Source organism: Anabrus simplex, chromosome 2 (assembly GCF_040414725.1).
Source record: "Anabrus simplex isolate iqAnaSimp1 chromosome 2, ASM4041472v1, whole genome shotgun sequence".
Taxonomy (NCBI): Eukaryota; Metazoa; Arthropoda; class Insecta; order Orthoptera; family Tettigoniidae; genus Anabrus; species Anabrus simplex.
In genome coordinates, this window is record NC_090266.1 from 159,606,645 (window position 1) to 159,627,627 (window position 20,983).

Genomic DNA, 20,983 nt, shown 5'->3' on the forward strand with positions numbered 1-20,983 from the left:
GTCTTCTCCATTTGCACCAGGGGATCAGTTATGTGGTAAGGATGGAACAACTATTTGGACTGTTATTGACAGTAGTGGGAACCCCCCCTGGAAGGATGGCTGCTCAGAATGTACTGAACGAGGCAGCAGGGCCTACTTCTCACGCTAAGCGTAACATAGAGACTAATAGCAAGGTTAGTGCCTGGCGTTTATTCATTGACACATCCATGTTGAAGCATATAAAGATGTGCACAGAGACCGAAGCTAGTAGACAGACAATGGATAATAATCGATCTATTTCTTTGGATGAATTAAATGCTTTTATTGCTTTGTTATATGCCCATGGAGCTAATAAACTTACTAGTCTAGCCATAGATCATATGTGGTCTTCTTTATAGGGTCCCCCTGTTTTCACTAACACTATGGCAAGGAACAGGTTCAAAGAAATTCTAAGGTATTTGCGCTCTGATCTCCATAAAACTAGATCCACTTGTTTGCAGACAGATAATTTGCATTGGCGTCTGCTATTTGGAATAGATTTATTGAGAATTGTTCTGCGTGCTATAAATCAAGAGCAAATGTCACAGTTGATTAACAACTCTTCCCCAGCAAAGCTCAATGCGGGTTCATGCAGTACATGGCCAACAAGCCAGATACATTTGGCATAAAATTCTGGCTACTGGTAGACATTGATTCAAAGTATGTGTGCAATGGGTTTCAGTATCTTGGGAAAGACGAAATGTGACCTGCCATTGAGTCACTGCCTGAAAATGTTGTCATGAAACTTATGAACCCATACCTCATGAAAGGACGTAACATGACCACTGATAACTCCTTTACATCGGTAACGTTGGCAGAGACTGAAAGAAAAAAAACTAGTATTGTTGGAACAATCAATCGAGTGAGGAAGGAAATCCTGGAGTCAATCAAAGCAATACATATGAATCTGTATGAGATTGTCGTACTTCAGAAGGAAGATCACACTACACTCACAGTATATCAAGGAAAAGTGAACAAGAATGTGCTTCTGCTAAGCACTCTACACCCGAGCATTTAAGTCAGTGAAGATAACAAGAAGCTCCCTAGTACTACTGAATTTTATAACGGAACTAAGTATGGTGTGGATGTAGCTGATCAAATGGCGCGTAAATACACCACTAGAGCTGGATGCCGAAGGTGGCTTGTACACGTATTTTACAACGTACTTGATCTAGCAGCAATAAATTCATGGATAGTCTACAAGGAAGTTACGGGACAGAGAATCTCTCGACATGATTATATTCTTGAAGTAATATAAGAACCAAGATCTGATTTTGTGAAGACAAGATCCCGGTTGATTGAACTCCCTACACTTCAGCCTGAGCCTCAGACTCAGGTCCAATGTACCAGCCGTAAGCAACAACAATTTCAAGAGAACTCCAATTGTAAACAGAACAAAACCTCTTGACACATATTCTTCGTGCAACAAAGTAGTTTGTGGAAAATGTTTGTGTAAGGTAGTAACTTGCATAAACTGCTTGTCAAGTGCCTAAACAGGCTTGTAAACAAAAAGAAACTGTTACTTTTATCATAAGTTTTCACAAAGGCATTCAATAGCAAGTCTGCCAAAATATTTCATTGTTACCTATTAGAAGTGAGTGAATATGAACAATTATTAATATTTAACAATAGATTGATCTGTATACAATACATCCCAATGGTTAACTATATTGTTTTAAAATTAATTATTGAACATTTGCATGTTTCCCAGATCCTGATTGCTAGATAAATGACTAGGCGAGTTGGCCATGTGGTTAGAGGCGCGCGGCTGTGAGCTTGCATCCGGGAGACAGTGGGTTTGAATCCCACCGTCAGCAGCCCTGAAGATGGTTTTCCGTGGTTTCCCATTTTCACACCAGGCAAATGCTGGGGCTGTACCTTCATTAAGGCCACGGCCGCTTCCTTCCAACTCCTACGCCCTTCCTGTCGTCGCCATAAGACCTATCGGTGTCGGTGCAATGTAAAGCCACTAGCTAGATAAATGTCAGTAAGCAGCAGCGGTCAAAAAGACCACCCGCGGCCTTTATAGGTATGAGGAAATTTTGGCCGTTCTAGTGTTAATGCATAACACTGTCCAAATATCCAATGGGATATCATCCAAAAGTTCCAGCAACATGTCTGTGAGAAATGAGAGATTAAACTCTCCAATGAGGTGGTCAGGTAGATACCAACCCATACATCAATGGCAAACCACTGTTGAAGAGCATGAGGTTTTGTGACACAGATTTTTCTACTGTCTGCACATGCAGACATAAGCTGCCCTCGTGTGCAGAACAATATTCATCTGTTAAAGAACGCAGGCTGATAAATGAGGTTGTAACGCAGTCTGCTGCAGAAACCAGTGCACAAACATCACACCCATACGAAGACAACAATAATCACTGGAAATGAGAACAAGCGATTGCTTATACTTCTTTTCAACTTCACCTTTCTAGCCAATATCAGTCAACATAAAATGGCCCAAAGAAAGAGCTCTGTAAACCACCTCTAGCAACAAAAGAAGACTTCAGCAGACATTCATTCCCATTTGAAATAAGCAACAATGTATAATGGCCCAAAGGAAAACAGTACACTTAATTGTGCTACATCTACTCATGTAATTTTGCTGCACCTACAAAGAAGTCTAGTGTGACAGCGATATGTTCAAGAAGAAATTTATGAAATTAAAGTACAAAGCAGTATGGCAGGAAATACTTCTCAATCCCTTACTAGAAAACTACATTCATCACAACCAACCCTAGTATACAATATTTCAGTAGCAAGACTAACATACTGCACATCTGCCTTTACATTTATTAATGGAATGAAACAGCAAAAATTGCATACAATTTATAATATAAAAAGTAACATTGCAAAGGCTGCTTCACTTCATATGGGTTTCCAAAGCTATACACATATTTATGTTCAAATAATAAACTGGGAACTTACATTTTCCTGGTAATCCAACATAGCATACAATGGCATCTCAGCCTAACAGCAAATGTCAGCAGAAAAAAGAAAGGCAGATAATGAAAATGGCAAATTTCATAAAGAACTTTTTATTTTTCCAAATAGGAGTATGAAGTCAAAATGTGTCAATATTATAAATATCCTTTGTTCAACACTGTAATGAAATTTCTATCATTCCTCAGGGCACTCCCTCAGACACACTTTATCTCAAGTGGAACAGAAACTCAGGAAGCATGAAAGTATCATAATTAGACTCTTTTACATTTTAAAACTAGTTTCTTCCTGGCCTCTTTCCCCCAAGAATCTAGCAAGGGAGGAAGGATGCCGACTTCTGTGGATTACGCCCAGTTTTACAGCCGAATGCCCTTCCTATGTGGAGGGATGTATTCATTATTGTTTCTGACGTAGTTGTAGCAAGATGTGTTGTATGTAAATGAAGATTTATATTAAGACAAACAAATTCCCAACCCCCGAGTTAGAGGAATTAACCAGATGCGGCTGAAGTCCCCAAACTGGCTAGGAATTGAACCCGAGGTTCTATGAACCGAAGGTCACTACGATGATCACTGAGCAAGGAGCCAGACAGTTTGCATGTATCATACAAACTTAAATTTGGGATCACATTTGTACACCCTATTTTTGTTTAATGACCAGAGATCATCATGACTGTTGTTTTAAGGGGCCAAACAGCAAGGTCACTGGCTCCTGATGACATGAACTTAATATATAAAAAAGGTTCCAACCAACTAAAATGAATATTTCTTTGTTGTTTCCATATTGAACTGAGATCACAGAGATGAGTTATTTATAAGGTTCAACCTTTTCAATACTAATTACGTGTTGTATACATGTTATTTACAACATTTATTTAATATGAGACCTGTTTCAACATTTGAATGTCATCATCAGCCATAAACAAATTAATCACAAACAAATGTCGAAACCTGTCCCATATTAAATAAATGTTGTAAATAACACCTATACAACACGTAATTAGTATTGAAAAGGTTGAACCTTTATCTTTATCTCTGTGTTCTCAGTTCAATACGGAAACAACACTGAAGCTTATATCTTTGAATTACGAAGCTTACCAAACAAAACTCACAGCCTAAATAAAATGAAGACTAAATGAAATAAAATAATCAAAAGAATGATCAATGTCTATTTCAATATAATCAGTTGAAATAGAGATTAAAATATATCAGCCACTGCTTAATAACTACCTATCTAATTAAAATATTATCATAAAATTACCAAAACCAAAATATTTAGAACACATGCTGAAAAAAATTAGTTTTAAAGATCTGCAATTAAATTAAGAGTATAAAATTCAGAATTTAAAAGAACAATGTATACTTAAAGACTACCCTAGGTTATAAGACAGAGTTAGAATTCAAGGTCAAATCTAAAATACAGACCACTATCCCTCACAAAGCCAACAACAAGATACACTGACCTCTCATCATACACAAGACGAGGGACACAGTGTTCCACATTTCCACTTTTGTTGGAGCTCGGCCATCTACACGCACTCAGGAGTCACTAATAGGAGACGCTCAGGTGTTGGTACTGTAAGTACTTGAAACTACTAGCTAATGTTTGTCTGTAGGCTTGAGTACCACCAATGAAATGTGTGCTACAATTAAGTGTTAATTGAACTCTCCTTTTTTTTTTTTTTAAAGACTGTTAGATTTACAACCATATACCATGTCGTTTCCTTAGTTTAAGAAACGCATCCACTAATGTGAGAAGTACTGTACTGTAGATATCAGATTTGGAGATTTGCTGTGTGTACGTATATGTGATTAGCAGTGGTAGGATTTCTATGTAAATGTATGTTTATACATTAGTTAAAGGTAAAATTTCCTTGTATGTTTATGACGACAGGATATTTGGTGAGGTTTACGATATATTTGACTTTTCATATTTGTCCGTGTATCGAGGTATAGTACATATTTTTTACATAGTTTAGAAAAACTCTCATATCTTTATATAACTGAAAGTTTTATTTTAATATGTTTCATATTTTATGGTTTGAAACTTATTTTTGTCAGATAATCGTTTAAAACTTATTTTACTAGCATCTGTATTTCAATGCTGGGTTCTGCAATTTCTACGGAATATTGAAAATAAGTGTGGTACTAACACACTTTTGTTTATTGTGGGCCTCATCTCTGGCCTTGTCAGCCCCCATGACAACTGAATTCCTTATACCTGATGACAACAGGTTTGGTCCAGGCAATTAACAGAACATCAGCACTAATTAGGTTAACCTGTTCTACTCAGTATTTCATGAACTATCAACAGTCATGTATGAGTTTTGAGTGCATCATCAGTGTGGTTTACATATTTGTTTTCATTTGGTGTATTAAATAGTTTAAAATGCCACACATCTCTAAAGTTACAATTGTACGCAAGTGATTTTCTGAAGGAAGAACAATCAACAAATGTCAAGTAATATTTCGTAATGCCTGCCAGAAAACAGTGTCTAGTTCTCAGCGATTTCTAGTGCAACAACACATTTGGACAGAAGACACAAAGCCAACAATACGTCAAAAAAGCAAGGAAAAACAGGTATTTCTGTCAGATATGCAAATGAATGTGAAGAGTGAATTTAGTAAGGACCTTTCGAGACCTTATCGGCGTAGATATACAACAATATATGTTAAACAACCCGTGCTTCAGGGAGTTCCTGGAAAAAATACATAGTGAGGCATATACCAGACCAGTCAACATTAGGGAAGAACTATGCACAACTGATCTATGAAGAAACACTGGGAGAAATGAGGAAATCTATGCAAGCCACTCCAACATGGGTATCACTTGGCAAGATGACAGACAGAACAGGGAGAATTATTGGGAACATTGTCATCCGTTTAATGAACGGTGAGCCATGCAAACCTGTTCTACAGGGAGTATAATTTAAGACTTTGTAGTGGAGTAGCAAAGCATAGGAGTGCAGAGAAGCAGTGACAGTGAGCGCAGTGCCTGCAATGGTGACTGGGTGTAATTGTCTCGATGAAGCACCATGGTTACACCCATAGAAAGCCAAACTAAACTGAAAACACCAGCTATATACATGCTCACAATAAATAAATAAATAAATAAATAAATAAATAAATAAATAAATAAATAAACAAAGAAACAAACAAACAAGTCGAAGTCGCCCTGAACGAGTCTGGTAAGTAGTTTTTTTTTTTTTTTTTTTTTCCTGACAAATGTGAAATACCAGTTTCCCGAGTTACTCTCCAAAGCGGCTTACGTGTACTGACTTGTAGTCTCGCCTATTCATCTTCTAACCTCTTAACTGTGAGAATTGTTCTCCTTCGCTGTTTTTTCTTGTAAGTTATGGAATCAATACTATGCCACTTGTGAATGAGTCGTTGCGCATAATCGAGAAACTGTCTCCGGAATTTTCGAAGGCACCTTTTAACTGGTTTCTTTCTTCTTGTACAAATAACAATCGACCAGAAGTATTCTCTCTGCTGTAGTGTACTTAATCATCACGATAATAATCTCACAACACACTTTAAAACTCTAACAGTTATTAGTGAACTGCTACGTTAGCTGTCGAGACTTATCACGCCAAGCTTGATACAAACCATATGGCGCCTTGCCTCCTGTGGTCTGTGAGCAGAAGTGCGAAGTCTTAAATTATACTCCCTTATGAGGTCTTGGATACATGTAACAACAAGAGTATTGCCAAACTGTTCACTGATGCCATGGCAATTCTACGGCCAAATGATATTAGTTATGAAAATGTGCTAATGTTTATGAATGATGCAGCTCTGTATATAGCCAAACTGGTGAAGAAAGTTATATATCTCAAGACTATTCTCTTCATTTGTTCTGTTCATGCCCTTCATTGGTGTGCAGAAGTTATTTGAGCTAGCTACCCCTTAAGTGGACTGCTCGGTATCTTCAATGAAAGGCTCTTAGCAGGATTCAGATTCCGAGAGACATGCACCTGGATATACCAATGCCACCCAAACCAATCATAACTTGATAGAGAACGTTGTTAGAGGCGGTAGCACACTTTGCAATTAACACTCAAGCCATCGACAATGTGTCAAATGTTTTAGACTCTGACAGCGCTGCTTCAATTGAATTCACAAAGTCAGTTGTTGGTGACAAAACAGTGAAAAACGACATACACTAACTTGTTTTCAAGCAAACTTCTCATGCATCACGAAAGCAAGAAACCAATCTGCCCAAAAGCCTTGCTATTGTGAAGGAAATGATTGAACGTCTCAACTGCTGCAGTGGAAATGTTGGAGAAGTTGTAAAAGTGAAGTTAAACACAGTGCCAGCCAAGAATCGAGAATATAGTAATATGTGCAAAATCAGTGCAATTTTAAATGGGGAATCAAGTATGGAACTATATTTGGATTTATCTCCTGAAGATGTTGCAAGGTTTAGAATGGTCCCTGTAACTTCTTGTGAAGTTGAGTGGAGTTTCAGCATGTACAAAGCAATTTTACAGACAATAAATGCAGTTTCACTTATAAAAATTTAAAACAAGTGTTTTGTAAGCCACTGCTTTGCAAACAGACAATTTTCATGAAAAGACTAGCAAGATACCCGTGCTTCGCTACGGTATTATACTGAAATTTAGAAATGAATGCTTATTTTTCTATATATAATCTGCCTAAATTCGCGATCTGACTCGTTTTCTGAGAGAATCCGCCAAAATTTGCGATCAGATTTGTTTTCTAATAGATTACGGCAAGTTTCCTCCCATTTTTCAATCTTTCTTTCCAGCAATCGATTTCGTACTTCCCGGGCTAGGTCCAGGTATTCCACCCGGTCAGTTGGATCCCTAAATCTTTGCCATCTTTTCCTATAAGCATTTTTAATATGGATTAAATCCTTTAGGAGATCCAGCGTGGTGTCGTCTTGGGTGCCTTGGCGGTACTGAACCCGCGGCTGGACTGCATTCTTAGTCGTTACCCGTCCAGGACCCGTTTCGAGCGCGGTCCGCAGATTTGATGACGGTACAGAACATTATTATTATTATTATTATTATTATTATTATTATTATTATTATTATTATTTATGTTCTGGACCCCATAGCAAGATGCAAGACCGTTACTTGGCAGTAATATACATCTGCTGCCATTGTCATTGTTGAGAATGTGCACCATTGTCGCGCGTAGGCAAGTGTGCGGGATTTCCGGCGATACGAATGACATACCTCCGAGCATTATCGACCTTATTATAGAGGTGAACAATTGGACGGTCAATCTCATTCCTATCGTTTGTTTCAAATGTGTTTAAATTTTTATTTATATGCCAGGAGAATCAACTGTAATCTATGAACGTCCTCCGAAGGAAAAATGGCTCTTGAAAACAAACCCAGGAAAGATTAAAAATGATCAGTTTATGATCAGAATAAGTACATTGAAAATCTACAGCCTGTTTCCAGTCATTCGACAGGATCAGGAATTGAATGAATAAAGCCCCCATCTAGTGGCAATAATCGGAATTGAGCAGGCTGCCGAAACCTGTCGCACTCCTCTGGGGCAATGATTAATGCATGACAAATGAAATGAAGTTATATTGGACAGTGTTGCTGGAATGAATGATGACAGGGAAAACCGGAGTATCCGGGGAAAAACCAGTCCCGCCTCCGTTTTGTCAAGCACAAATGTCACATGGAGAGACCGGGATTTGAACCACGGAATCCAGCTTTGAGAGGCCGCCGCGCTGCCGCCTGAACAACGGGGGCTCCATATAAATACATTATGGACAGTAAAATCAATTGGTCTCACCTCCTTTTACACCCCACCACCGTTAAGTTTAATTACCCGCCCCCCTCCCTCCCAAAAAAAAAAAAAAAACTAAAAGAAGGCGTGTTTCTTTATATTTAAAGGAGATTCCAAACACCAATGTTCACGTCTATTACCTTCAGTTTTGAGATAAAAATAATTCACTTTTTTTCACTGTCACACTCCTCCCCACCTAAGTGAATTTTCCGGCAAAAAGTACTCGTTTCTTTAATAGTAAAGGATCTTCTAAATACCAAATATCACAACTCTAATGTCTTCAGTTCTTGATTTATGTGTCCTCATGAAAGGAATTCAATTCCTTTTCAATCCCGCCCCCAAAATGGGTTTTTCTTTGTTTTTAAAGGAGAACCAAATACCAATTTTCACGTCTGTAGGCCCTAACAACTTTAGTTTTCATTAGATGTAAGTATTCTCATAGAATTAAGTCAATTAATTTGAAATTCTTTCACCTTCCCCCCCCCCCCCCCCCATTCATTGGATTTTCCGAGAATAGGCGTTTCTTTACTTTTAAAGCAGATTCCAAATACCAAATTTCACGTCTGTATCATCTTCATTTTTGAGATAACAGTAGCCTAATTAAAATAATTCAACACCATTTTCAGTCACTTTTACCCCCCCACCACGTCCACCCAAGTTGTATTTCCGAAAACTAAAAATACACGTTTCTTTATTTTTTATAGAGATAAAAATACCATTTTTCACTTCTGTAACATGTTAATTTTGTTTAGATGTACTGTATAAATTCTCATTTTAAAATTACACCCCCTTTTTAGTTCCCCTTAAGAGGAGTTTCCAAAAAAAAAAAAAAAAAAAAAAAAAATCACATATGTTTCTTTACATTTACAGGAGATTCCAAATACCACGTTTTACGTCTGTAACATTCTACGTTTCTCAGATATTCTGTAGATGTAGTATTTAAAAACATTAACCCCAATTTGTCACTCCTGTTTAAACGCCATTAATTGGATTTTCCAAAAACAAAAAAAAATATGTGTTTCTTTATTTTTAAAGGAGATCCCAAATACCAATTTTTAGGTCTGTAATAACTTCAGGTTCTGAGATATAAGTATCCTCATTAAAGGCATCACCCCCTTTTTCACCCCTTTTCACCCCTCCTATTGGGATTTTCTGAAGAAAAAATATATATGTTTCTTTATTTTCAAAGGGGATTCTAAATACCAATTTTTACATCTGTAAACTTTCAAAGTTTTGAGATATACATACACTAATTTTTAAAATTCACCCTCCTTTTCACCGTCCCCTTAATTGGATTTTCCAAAAACAAAAAAAATACGTGTTCCTTTATTTTTAAAAGAGATCAAAAGTATCAATTTTCAGGTCTGTAATATCTTCAGTTTCTGAGATATAAGTACCGGTATCCTGATTAAAGGCATTCAACCCCTATTTCACCCCTTTTTTACCCCTCCATTTGGGATTTTCTGAAGGAAAAAAAATAAAATAAAATGCGTTTCCTTATTTTTAAAGAAGATTCTAAATACGAATTTTTACATCTGTAAACTTCTAAAGTTTTGAGATATAGATACACTCATTTTAAAATTTCACCCCCCTTATCACCCCCTTGGTGATGTAATATCCAAAAATCCTCTCTTAGCGAGCACCTACATCTTAATAGGAATGTATCCCTAAAATTTCATTTCTTTATGTCCGGTAGTTTTGGCTCAGCGATGATGAATCAGTCAGTCAGTCAGGACAAGTTACTTTATATACACTGACTGACAGATCAAATGCAACACCAAGAAGGAGTGGTCAGAACTTTATGCCAATTGCAGGGTAGACTGACGTCACTGAGGTATGCTCATGATGTGAAATGTGCCGCTGTGCTGCGCACGTAGCGAACGATAAATGGGACACGGCGTTGGCGAATGGCCCACTTCGTACCGTGATTTCTCAGCCGACAGTCATTGTAGAACGTGTTGTCGTGTGCCACAGGACACGTGTATAGCTAAGAATGCCAGGCCGCCGTCAACGGAGGCATTTCCTGCAGACAGACGACTTTACGAGGGGTATGGTGATCGGGCTGAGAAGGGCAGGTTGGTAGCTTCGTCAAATCGCAGCCGATACCCATAGGGATGTGTCCACGGTGCAGCGCCTGTGGCGAAGGTGGTTGGCGCAGGGACATGTGGCACGTGCGAGGGGTCCAGGCGCTGCCCGAGTGACGTCAGCACGCGAGGATCGGCGCATCCGCCGCCAAGCGGTGGCAGCCCCGCACGCCACGTCAACCGCCATTCTTCAGCATGTGCAAGACACCCTGGCTATTCCAATATCGACCAGAACAATTTCCAGTCGATTGGTTGAAGGAGGCCTGCACTCCCGGCGTCCACTCAGAAGACTACCATTGACTCCACAGCATAGACGTGCACGCCTGGCATGGTGCTGGGCTAGAGCGACTTGGATGAGGGAATGGCGGAACGTCGTGTTCTCCGATGAGTCACGCTTCTGTTCTGTCAGTGATAGTCACCGCAGACGAGTGTGGCGTCGGCGTGGAGAAAGGTCAAATCCGGCAGTAACTGTGGAGCGCCCTACTGCTAGACAACGCGGCATCATGGTTTGGGGCGCTATTGCGTATGATTCCACGTCACCTCTAGTGCGTATTCAAGGCACGTTAAATGCCCACCGCTACGTGCAGCATGTGCTGCGGCCGGTGGCACTCCCGTACCTTCAGGGGCTGCCCAATGCTCTGTTTCAGCAGGATAATGCCCGCCCACACACTGCTCGCATCTCCCAACAGGCTCTACGAGGTGTACAGATGCTTCCGTGGCCAGCGTACTCTCCGGATCTCTCACCAATCGAACACGTGTGGGATCTCATTGGACGCCGTTTGCAAACCCTGCCCCAGCCTCGTACGGACGACCAACTGTGGCAAATGGTTGACAGAGAATGGAGAACCATCCCTCAGGACACCATCCGCACTCTTATTGACTCTGTACCTCGACGTGTTTCTGCGTGCATCGCCGCTCGTGGTGGTCCTACATCCTACTGAGTCGATGCCGTGCGCATTGTGTAACCTGCATATCGGTTTGAAATAAACATCAATTATTCGTCCGTGCCGTCTCTGTTTTTTCCCCAACTTTCATCCCTTTCGAACCACTCCTTCTTGGTGTTGCATTTGCTCTGTCAGTCAGTGTATGTAGACTAGCAAGATACCCGTGCTTCGCTACGGTATTATACTGAAATTTATATCTAAATGCTTATTGTTTTAGATATATGATCCACAGAAATTCACGATCTGATTTGTTTTCTAATAGATTACGGCAACTTTCCTCCTATTCTTCAATCTTACTTTCCACCAATCGATTTCGTACTTCCCGGGCTAGGTCCAGGTATTCCACCCAGTGAGTTGGGTCCCTAAATCTTTGCCATCTTTTCCTATAAGCATTTTTAATATGGATCAAATCCTTCAGGAGATCCGGCGTGGTGTCGTCTTGGGTGCCTTGGCGGTACTGAACCCGCAGCCGGACTGCATTCTTAGTCATTACCCGTGCAGGACTCATTTCCAGCGCGGACCGCACATTTGACAACGGTCCAGAACATTATTATTATTATTATTATTATTATTATTATTATTATTATTATTATTATTATTATTATAGATGTTCTGGACCCCACAGCAAGGCGCAACACCGCTACTTGGCGGTAAATTACATCTTCTGCCAATGTCATTGTTGACAATGTGACCAGTACCATTGTCGCGCGTAGGCACGTGTGCAGAATTTCTGGCGATACGAATGACACACTTCCGTGCATTACTGACCTCATTATAGAGGTGAACAATTTGATGGTCAATCTCATTCCTATCGTTTATTTCAAATGTGTTTAAATTTTTATTTATATGCCAGGAGAATCAACGGTAATCTAAGAATGTTCTCCGAAGGAAAGGATGGCTGTTGAAAACGAACCCAGGAAAGATTAAAAATGATCGGTTTATGATCAGAATAAGTACATCGACAATCTACAGCCTGTTTCCAGTCATTCGACAGGGTCAGGAATGGAATTAATAAAGCCCCATCTAGCGACAACAATAGGAATTGTGCCGGCTGCCGAAGCACTCCTCTGGGGCAATGATCGATGAATGACAAATGAAATGAAATATTGGACAATGTTGCTGGAATGAATGATAACAGGGAAAGCTGGAGTATCCGGAGAAAAACCTGTTCCGCCTCCATTTTGTCCAGCACGAATGTCACATGGAGTGACCGGGATTTGAACCACGGAACCCAGCTGTGAGAGGCCAGCGCGCTGCCGCCTGGGCAACGGAGGCTCCTTATAAGTACGTTATGAACAGTAAAATCAATTGGTCTCACCTCCTTTTACACCCCACCACCGTTAAGTTTAATTACCCGCCCCCCTCCCTCCCCCCAAAAAAAACTAAAAGAAGGCATGTTTCTTTATGTTTAAAGGAGATTCCAAACACCAATGTTCACGTCTATTACCTTCAGTTTCGAGATAAAAGTATCCCCATAAAAATAATTCACTTTTTTCACTTCCTTTCACACTCCCTTCCCCCCCACCCCCTAAGTGAATTATCTGCCGAAAAATACTTGTTTCTTTAATAGTAAAGGATCTTCTAAATACCAATTAACACAACTCTTAACTTCTTCAGTTTTTTATTTGTGTGTCCTCATGAAAAGAATTCAACTCCTTTTCACTCCCGTCCCCCCAAGATGGTTTCTCCCCCTTCTTTTTAAAGGAGATCCAAATATAAATTTTCACATCTGTAACAACTGTAGTTTTTATTAGATGTATGTATTCTCATACAATTAAGACAATTTTTCAATTCTTTCACCCCCCCCCCGCCCCTTCATTGGATTTTCCGAGAATACGCGTTTCTTTACTTTTAAAGCAGATTCCAAATATCAAATTTCACGTCTGTAACATCTTCATTTTTTGAGATATCAGTAGCCTAATTAAAATAAATCAACACTATTTTCAGTCACTTTTACCCCCACCCAAGTGGTATTTCCGAGAACTAAAAATACACGTTTCTTTTAATAAAAAACACCATTTTTCACTTCTGTAACATGTTAAGTTTTTTGAGATATACTGTAGAAATTCTCATTTTAAAATTTCACCCCTTTTTAGTTCCACTTAAGTGGAGTTTCCAAAAACAAATCACCTATGTGGCATTACATTTACAGGAGATTCCAAATACCCACTTTTTACGTCTGTAACATTTTACGTTTCTAAGACATTCTATAGATATAGTCTTTCAAAAAATTCACCCCAATTTGTCACTCCTGTTTAACCGCCATTAATTGGATTTTCCAAAAACAAAAAAATACGCATTTTTTTATTTTTAAAGGAGATCCCATATACAAATTTTTAGTTCAGTAATATCTTCAGTTTCTGAGATATATGTATCCTCATTCAAGGCATTCAACCGATTTTTCACCGTTTTACACCCCTCCTATTGGAATTTAAGAAAAAAAATGTGTTCCTTTATTTTTGAAGGGGATTCTAAATACCAATTTTTACATCTGTAAACTTTTAAAGTTTTAAGATGTAGACACACTCATTTTAAAAATAACCCCCTTTTCAACCCCCCCCCCCCCCATTAATTGGTTTTTCCCAAAACAAGAAAAATGCCTGTTTCCTTTTTTAAAGTAGATCCCAAACACCAATTTTCAGGTCTGTAATATCTTCAGGTTCTGAAATATAAGTAGCCTCATCAAAGGCATTCAACCACTTTTTCACCCTTTTCCACCCTTCCTATAGGGATTTTCCAAAAACAATAATATACGTGTTCCTTTATTTTTAAAGGAGATTCTAAATACCAATTTTTACATCTATAAACTTTAAAAGTTTTGAGATATAGGTACACTCATTTTAAAAATTCACCCCCCCCCCAATTAATTGGATTTTCCAATAACAAAAAAATATGTGTTTCTTTATTCTTAAAGGAGATCCCAAACACCAATCATCAGGTCTGTAATATCTTCAGTTTCTGAGATATAAGTATCCTCATTAAAGGCATTCATCCCCTTTTTCACCTTTTTTAACCCCTCCTTTTGGGATTTTCCGAAAACAAAAAAATACGTGTTTCTTTATTTTTAATGAAGATTCTAGATACCAATTTTTACAACTGTAAACTTTAAAAGTTTTGAGATATAGAAGCACTCATTTGAAAAATTCACCCCTCTTTTCACTCTCCCATTAATTGGATTTTCCAAAAAACATGTTTCTTTATTTTTAAAAGGGATCAAAAGTACCAATTTTCAGGTCTGTAATATCTTCAGTTTCCGAGATATAAGTACCGGTATCCTGATTAAAGGCATTCAACCCATTTTTCACCCTTTTTCACCCCTCCTATTAGGATTTTCTGAAAACAAAAAATACGAGTTTCCTTATTTTTAAAGAAGATTCTAAATACCAATTTTTACATCTGTAAACTTTTAAAGTTTTGAGATATAGATACACTCATTTTAAAATTTCACCCCACTTTTCACCCCCTTAGCGACTGAATATACAAAAATCCCCTCTTAGCAAGCACCTACATCTTAATATGAATATATCCCCAAAATTTCATTTCTTTATGTCCAGTAGTTTTGGCTCGGTGATGATGAATCAGTCAGTCAGTCAGTCAGTCAGTCAGGACAAGTTCTTTTATATATATAGATTAAGATGTACCCCCTCCAAAAATAAGTAGCAACAGCTCAAAATAAAATCGCAATTATATATGTAAGAATGTTAAACTTTTGTTTCGTGACTTTCCTTTCAAATGATGTGTGGCATGTATGTAGTCTATATTTAACTGCATATTTTGAGTTTTTTAGCCAATATTTTACTTACTCCATATTTTGAAAATTTTTAGCCCATTTGTATGTACATATTTAGCCATTCTTATTGCATATAAATCCTAGTCCTGGTGATTATGAGCGAGAGAAGTGCCTGGTACCTTACTTGACATAAACCCAAACTCTGTCTAATCTCTGAAGGAAAGAATTTCCACTAAGGATGGCTGAAACAAAGTTAATACAAGGTGCAAAGAAAAATTTCACCCAAGTGACTTCTTATGATATCATAAAAGATATAAATTAGACAGATAAAAGATAGATTCAGATACAGATGTCCAGATTCCCATTACCTGATTGAACTGTTGTTGTACTTTGGAAGCATCAACAGACCGTACATGTAAGACAGTTTTCTTGCTCAGCTGATCAAATTTTGAGAAACTTGATTTCTGAAAGAGAAAATAGTCTGACTTCACTAACAGATAACAATGAGTATGACATAATAAAATCAATGATGAAAACATGAATTAAATCTGCATCTATTAGTGTTTTCAGCCAGTTTTGCACAAGTTATTGAACAGATTAACCTCCAGAATCAATGACTTGCATACCAAGAGAGACAAGAACATATACAGGTAAGGTATTGAAAAGTGCACTTATACCAAACAAATACAATTAATACTGAAATTTCTAATTTCACAAGAAATGCAAGCAGCATAAATATAGTATTTACCCTTCCTTCTACATGCAAAGAAAAATCACAGCCATGCACTTTTAAATAAACAACTAATGAAGTGCAACATACATGCCATGAACAGCAAAGAACAAAGCTAAAAGAAATGGCAAAGTGTTGTTTAGCTATGGCATTTCCTCTGTGTACGGTGCCTGCTCTATCAGTTCACCAGGAAATTTCCAAAGAATTAAGATTTATCATTACTCTGGAAGTAATTCAATTTATTTTTCACCAAATCAGACATGAAGTACACTGAGTATAACCTACCTTGTCCACTGCCTACATATGAGTAGCACAAAATAGAAAATACTTCATAAAACAAATTAAGAATTTTAGTTCTCTAAAATAATGAATAAATACAATACTGTTGACTAGTAATACAGAGTGAATTATTGACTGTTCACCCACTGCCTAAAACACATACCAGTCTGAAATTAAGCCATTTTCTTCCACATCAGTATTCTCAAGTAAGCTTACTAACCCCACCAGAATTAGAGTTATCCAGAAAGTAAGACCTGATTCCAATATTATTGCTGCATTACTGTGGTCATTACCGTACATGCGAGTGTCAAGTTCCTTTAGCCACAAATTCCATTTTGAACTCATCAGATTATGCTGATGAATCATCATCATCATCATCATCATCATCATCATCATCATCTGTAAAAAGCCCTATGTATTCCATTGTTTGAAATGAAACGAATCTGAAACTGTCAGTATTTAGCATCAACCTTAAAAGATTTCAAGAGAAGATGTTATATGGAATTGTATGATAGAGACAAGAAGGATTGCAAAAATGTGTGATGAGCATAGGGAACAAATTAATCATGTATGTGACATAGGTTTTGGTTTTGTATCATAACAGACAGATTATTGCTATGTTGTTAGGATACATACTGATGTACTATGATATTTTGTAGCTGTCTGGTATTACTACAGGTAATTGGGGGCTTTCTAATTTTGCCAAGCTAAGACGAAGTGTGCTTTTAATAAAACATGTATAACACATCTGTTTGACTCTTGAGCCAAATGGCATCAGTTTATAGTTAAGACATTTTCTAGGGAAGTAAGATGAAACGCAAGAAAAGCGAGTCTAAAATCCATCAAAATTATCTTTCTGTCTCACTTCCCATATAAAAGTTACTGTAAAGCAGTGGAACCTAGCCTGAAGTATTTTTGCATCTGTCTCTTGGCAACGACCACAACAAAATGTAGCTTCCAACAAAGTCTCAGTCTCTCTCATGGTTGCGACAGTTTGGAAGCTGCTGATGTACGGGTGATGCCCAGTAATGACATTTGGAACACAACCAGTGCGTCTGAATGTTATGAAAGGTCCTGGCCATGCTGCAATAGCACTTCCTGGCCCAGTGAGGGAAGCAATGGCAAACTACTTCACTTGTTATACCTTGTACAACCTCATTATGGCCCCACAACCGGTTTTTGTGATTTCTCTATAACTGCATAACCTTTGGTTACGCTGAAGATTTAACAGACATGATGGAAACATCCAGCTCAATGGTCGGCCAGCATACCAGCCTTCAGTTTACATGGTCCGTGGTTCTATTGCCGGCTGAGTCATAGCCGAGCAAGTTAATTCAAACATTAAAACTTTCTGTAGGTCACACCATTTACCAGTAATTTCCTAAAGAAATGTTTTGGTCGTTGTGTTATTCTTGGCTCATTTAACGTGTGTGCAAAATTTACATAAGATCGGCGATTACCCTGTACGCGCGTGTGATTCAGTCACTAATAGTGAAGCAGAATGAGACATTCTTTTGAAGCAGCTCTCCAAACAAAGTAGAACATCACATATTTTGGACAGCCAGAGGACTACTACTCCAATTTTACAGGCTTTGCACATTTCATAAGGCCTAGAAGGGTGTTTCTTCACTCTTGGTAATATGGGAATTGGAAAATATTCCAATGCGTTTCCCTGACACAGATCTACTGTCAATCAATTTCTATCCTCTGAAAGGATCCCTTCTCTCTAGCCACAATGCTTGTTTACAAACTGATGGGTGTTTATCATTTTTTATTATTTATGTAATATATCTTGAACTTGCAACAGTAAATTCCATTTAGGAACCTCTTTAGAATATAATATGGAGAAAACTAGAAGTGCAAGAAGTCCCAGCTCTTGCTTGTTACATGAATTCCATGCATTTAAAAAAAGCATATGGAACTGTTCTGTATGTCGGCTTCTGGTCCCTACCAGGCATTTATGAAACAATTCCACAGTCACAGTCACAGTCACATAAGGAAAAACAATGAGAACAGATTATGAATATTTTCTCTTTTTAAATGTGCTTTTACATACCAGGTGTATGCAAAAGTTTTTGCCAGTTTTTGTGGTAAAGAAAACATGTTATTTTCAAGAGAAATTCATTTTTTATTCTTTCAAAATATTGGCCATCGCCTTCTACACACTTCGCCTATCTTTCAGGTAAGTTATGAATACCATGCCAGAAAAACTGCTTGTCTTCTGCGGCAACCCATTTGACGAGCCATTTTCCAACTTCCTCAAAATTGCTGAAGTGCTGCTCTGCGAGTGCATGCCCCATTGAGGCGAAGAGGTGATAGTCAGAAGGCTGTCCCATCCAAATGATTTCAAGGTGTCTTTCACTGGTATTGCTGTGTGAGACAGTGCATTGTCGTGTAACAAAACCCCTTTGCCATGTCTTCTGGCCCATTCCGGTCATCTTTCGATCAACGAGCGATTTAAATTAATCATTTGTTGGCAATAGCGTTGTGCATTAACGGTTTCGGTGAGCTTCAAGAGTTCATAATACACAGTACCGCTCTAGTCCCACCAGACACAAATCACCATGTTTAAATTGTCGAAACTATGTCTCACATGTCCTAATCGATGGAGCGTGTTCACCATATGTTTTTACCAGCAAACTATAACTTTCCACAGCCTTTTTCTTTTGATAAAACAAGAAAAGCAATGCGTACCGCAAACGTTGTTTTTCAGGCACAAACGCCGACATGATCACTGAGGGATACAATATAGATGCTAGTGTTTAGCGGACTCAACTTGTGTGTGTTGGTAGGTTAATGTCAGACGAACAAACTGACGTACGTGTTAACTTCATACGCTGCGTACTGTTCGCTGGCGCCATCTCTTAGTGAAACCAGAAAGGACTTATGCATACACCTGGTAACTCTATCACATCATCTGTTGTAACATTCCAGAGAAATTTGTATGTACACAGCACTCATATACAAAAATATTTACAGAGTGACATGTACAGTAAGAAAACACTAGTTTCAATATACAATATAGAAAATAATGCTAAACTGAAGTACTGCAATTGTTTCAATACTGAAATCTTCACAACTTCCCAGCAGGAATTTTTGCCATCTGCAGTATCAAATAATATTCATCATACAAGGCCCTTAGAATAGCAGAGGCATATGCACCAACATGCCATTTGTTGTATTTTCACCATAGCATGAACTATGAATATCCCTCTTCCTTTCTAGATGTTATACAGGGTCAATACACCTTGGTAAAGAGCAAAATTTATACTGATAAAGACTTGGAGCATGACTTCATGAGATAGTTGAGGAACTAAGTGTAGGAACGGTGTATACGCCTTGTTCTGCATGGTTTGATACCAAGTACCATGTGTTCAGTGTGTTACCAACAGTCATGCGACTCAGCACATTTGAGATACAGTAGTTATAATTAAATGGAAAAATTAGCAGTGCATAATTACTACCTTTCCTTAAACATCAGAAAATGAGTGACACAGAGACTGAATCAAGTGCTGAACAAATCAGTCATGTTAGGAAGTGTTCTGTACAGAAGGATAAGTGGACAAAAGGAGTGGCCAAAAGAAAAATCAGAATACTGGAGAGGATTACTTTAGCATCCAGACTAAACGTGCTGTTGAAGCAAGATGAATATGGGACCTATGTCTTGGTTGTTTCGATAAAGTAGGCAGACATAACGTAGAGGAGATATTTTGTGAAATTTTAGACATTGGGTATTATGAACTACAAAATAGTTACCTGGGCAAATTTACGACCAGGGTAGATGTGAAACAAACATATGTAAAAACAGGCCTTCTCACAGACTGCGCACAGTAGAATACAGAGCAATGCATGGTAATGTTTCCTATAAAGTTTGTGCTATAGCTTTCTGAAATATTCATGGTTTTGGTGAAAAAAATGTTGCGCACTGTTCACAATAAGGTGAAAAGTACTGGGAGTATGGACAAAGACATGCGAGACCATCAAGAAGAAGAAAACCAGAAAAATACCCGAGTCAAACAGATTAAATGTGATTGAACATATTAACAGTTTTCCTGTATTATCCAGTCATTACAGCAGAACTTAAGTCCACATAGAAAATACTTGGCATTTGATTTAAATATTTCAAGAATGTATGAATTATACTGTGATTGGCTTAATGAGGAATGATGCTGTCACAGAATCCTTCTAAAGGTAAATCTTCAATACAAAAATTTAATCTTGGATTCACACCACCACTGTCCAATACTTGGAACTAACTGTGACAGAACTACATAACAGCTGAAAAGTCTAGATGAAAAAATGATGCTTACCAAATTAGACAACTTAAGGGTGAAAGAATGCTGCATGAATGAAGGGAGAAGCATGGCTCAAGCATAAATAAAACAAATGGCATGAAATATAGACCCAACAATTGCTATCATTGCAACAGACTTACAACAAGCACTGCCAACACCTAAAATAAACTCCAGTAATCTACAAAAGGA

At 38.1% G+C, this 20,983-nt stretch overlaps 1 protein-coding gene across 6 annotated transcripts in view; it reads right to left on the reverse strand.

Annotated features, from left to right (window-relative positions):
* The window catches only part of LOC136863957 (glutamic acid-rich protein), a 466,965-nt gene that overhangs the window by 204,940 nt on the left and 241,042 nt on the right, over positions 1 to 20,983 (reverse strand). For all 6 annotated transcript variants that reach the window (XM_067140416.2, XM_067140414.2, XM_067140413.2 and 3 more), the window contains one exon: positions 15,859 to 15,954. In XM_067140416.2, the coding sequence (XP_066996517.1) occupies positions 15,859 to 15,954 (96 nt within the window). The remainder of the gene's footprint in view (positions 1 to 15,858; positions 15,955 to 20,983) is intronic.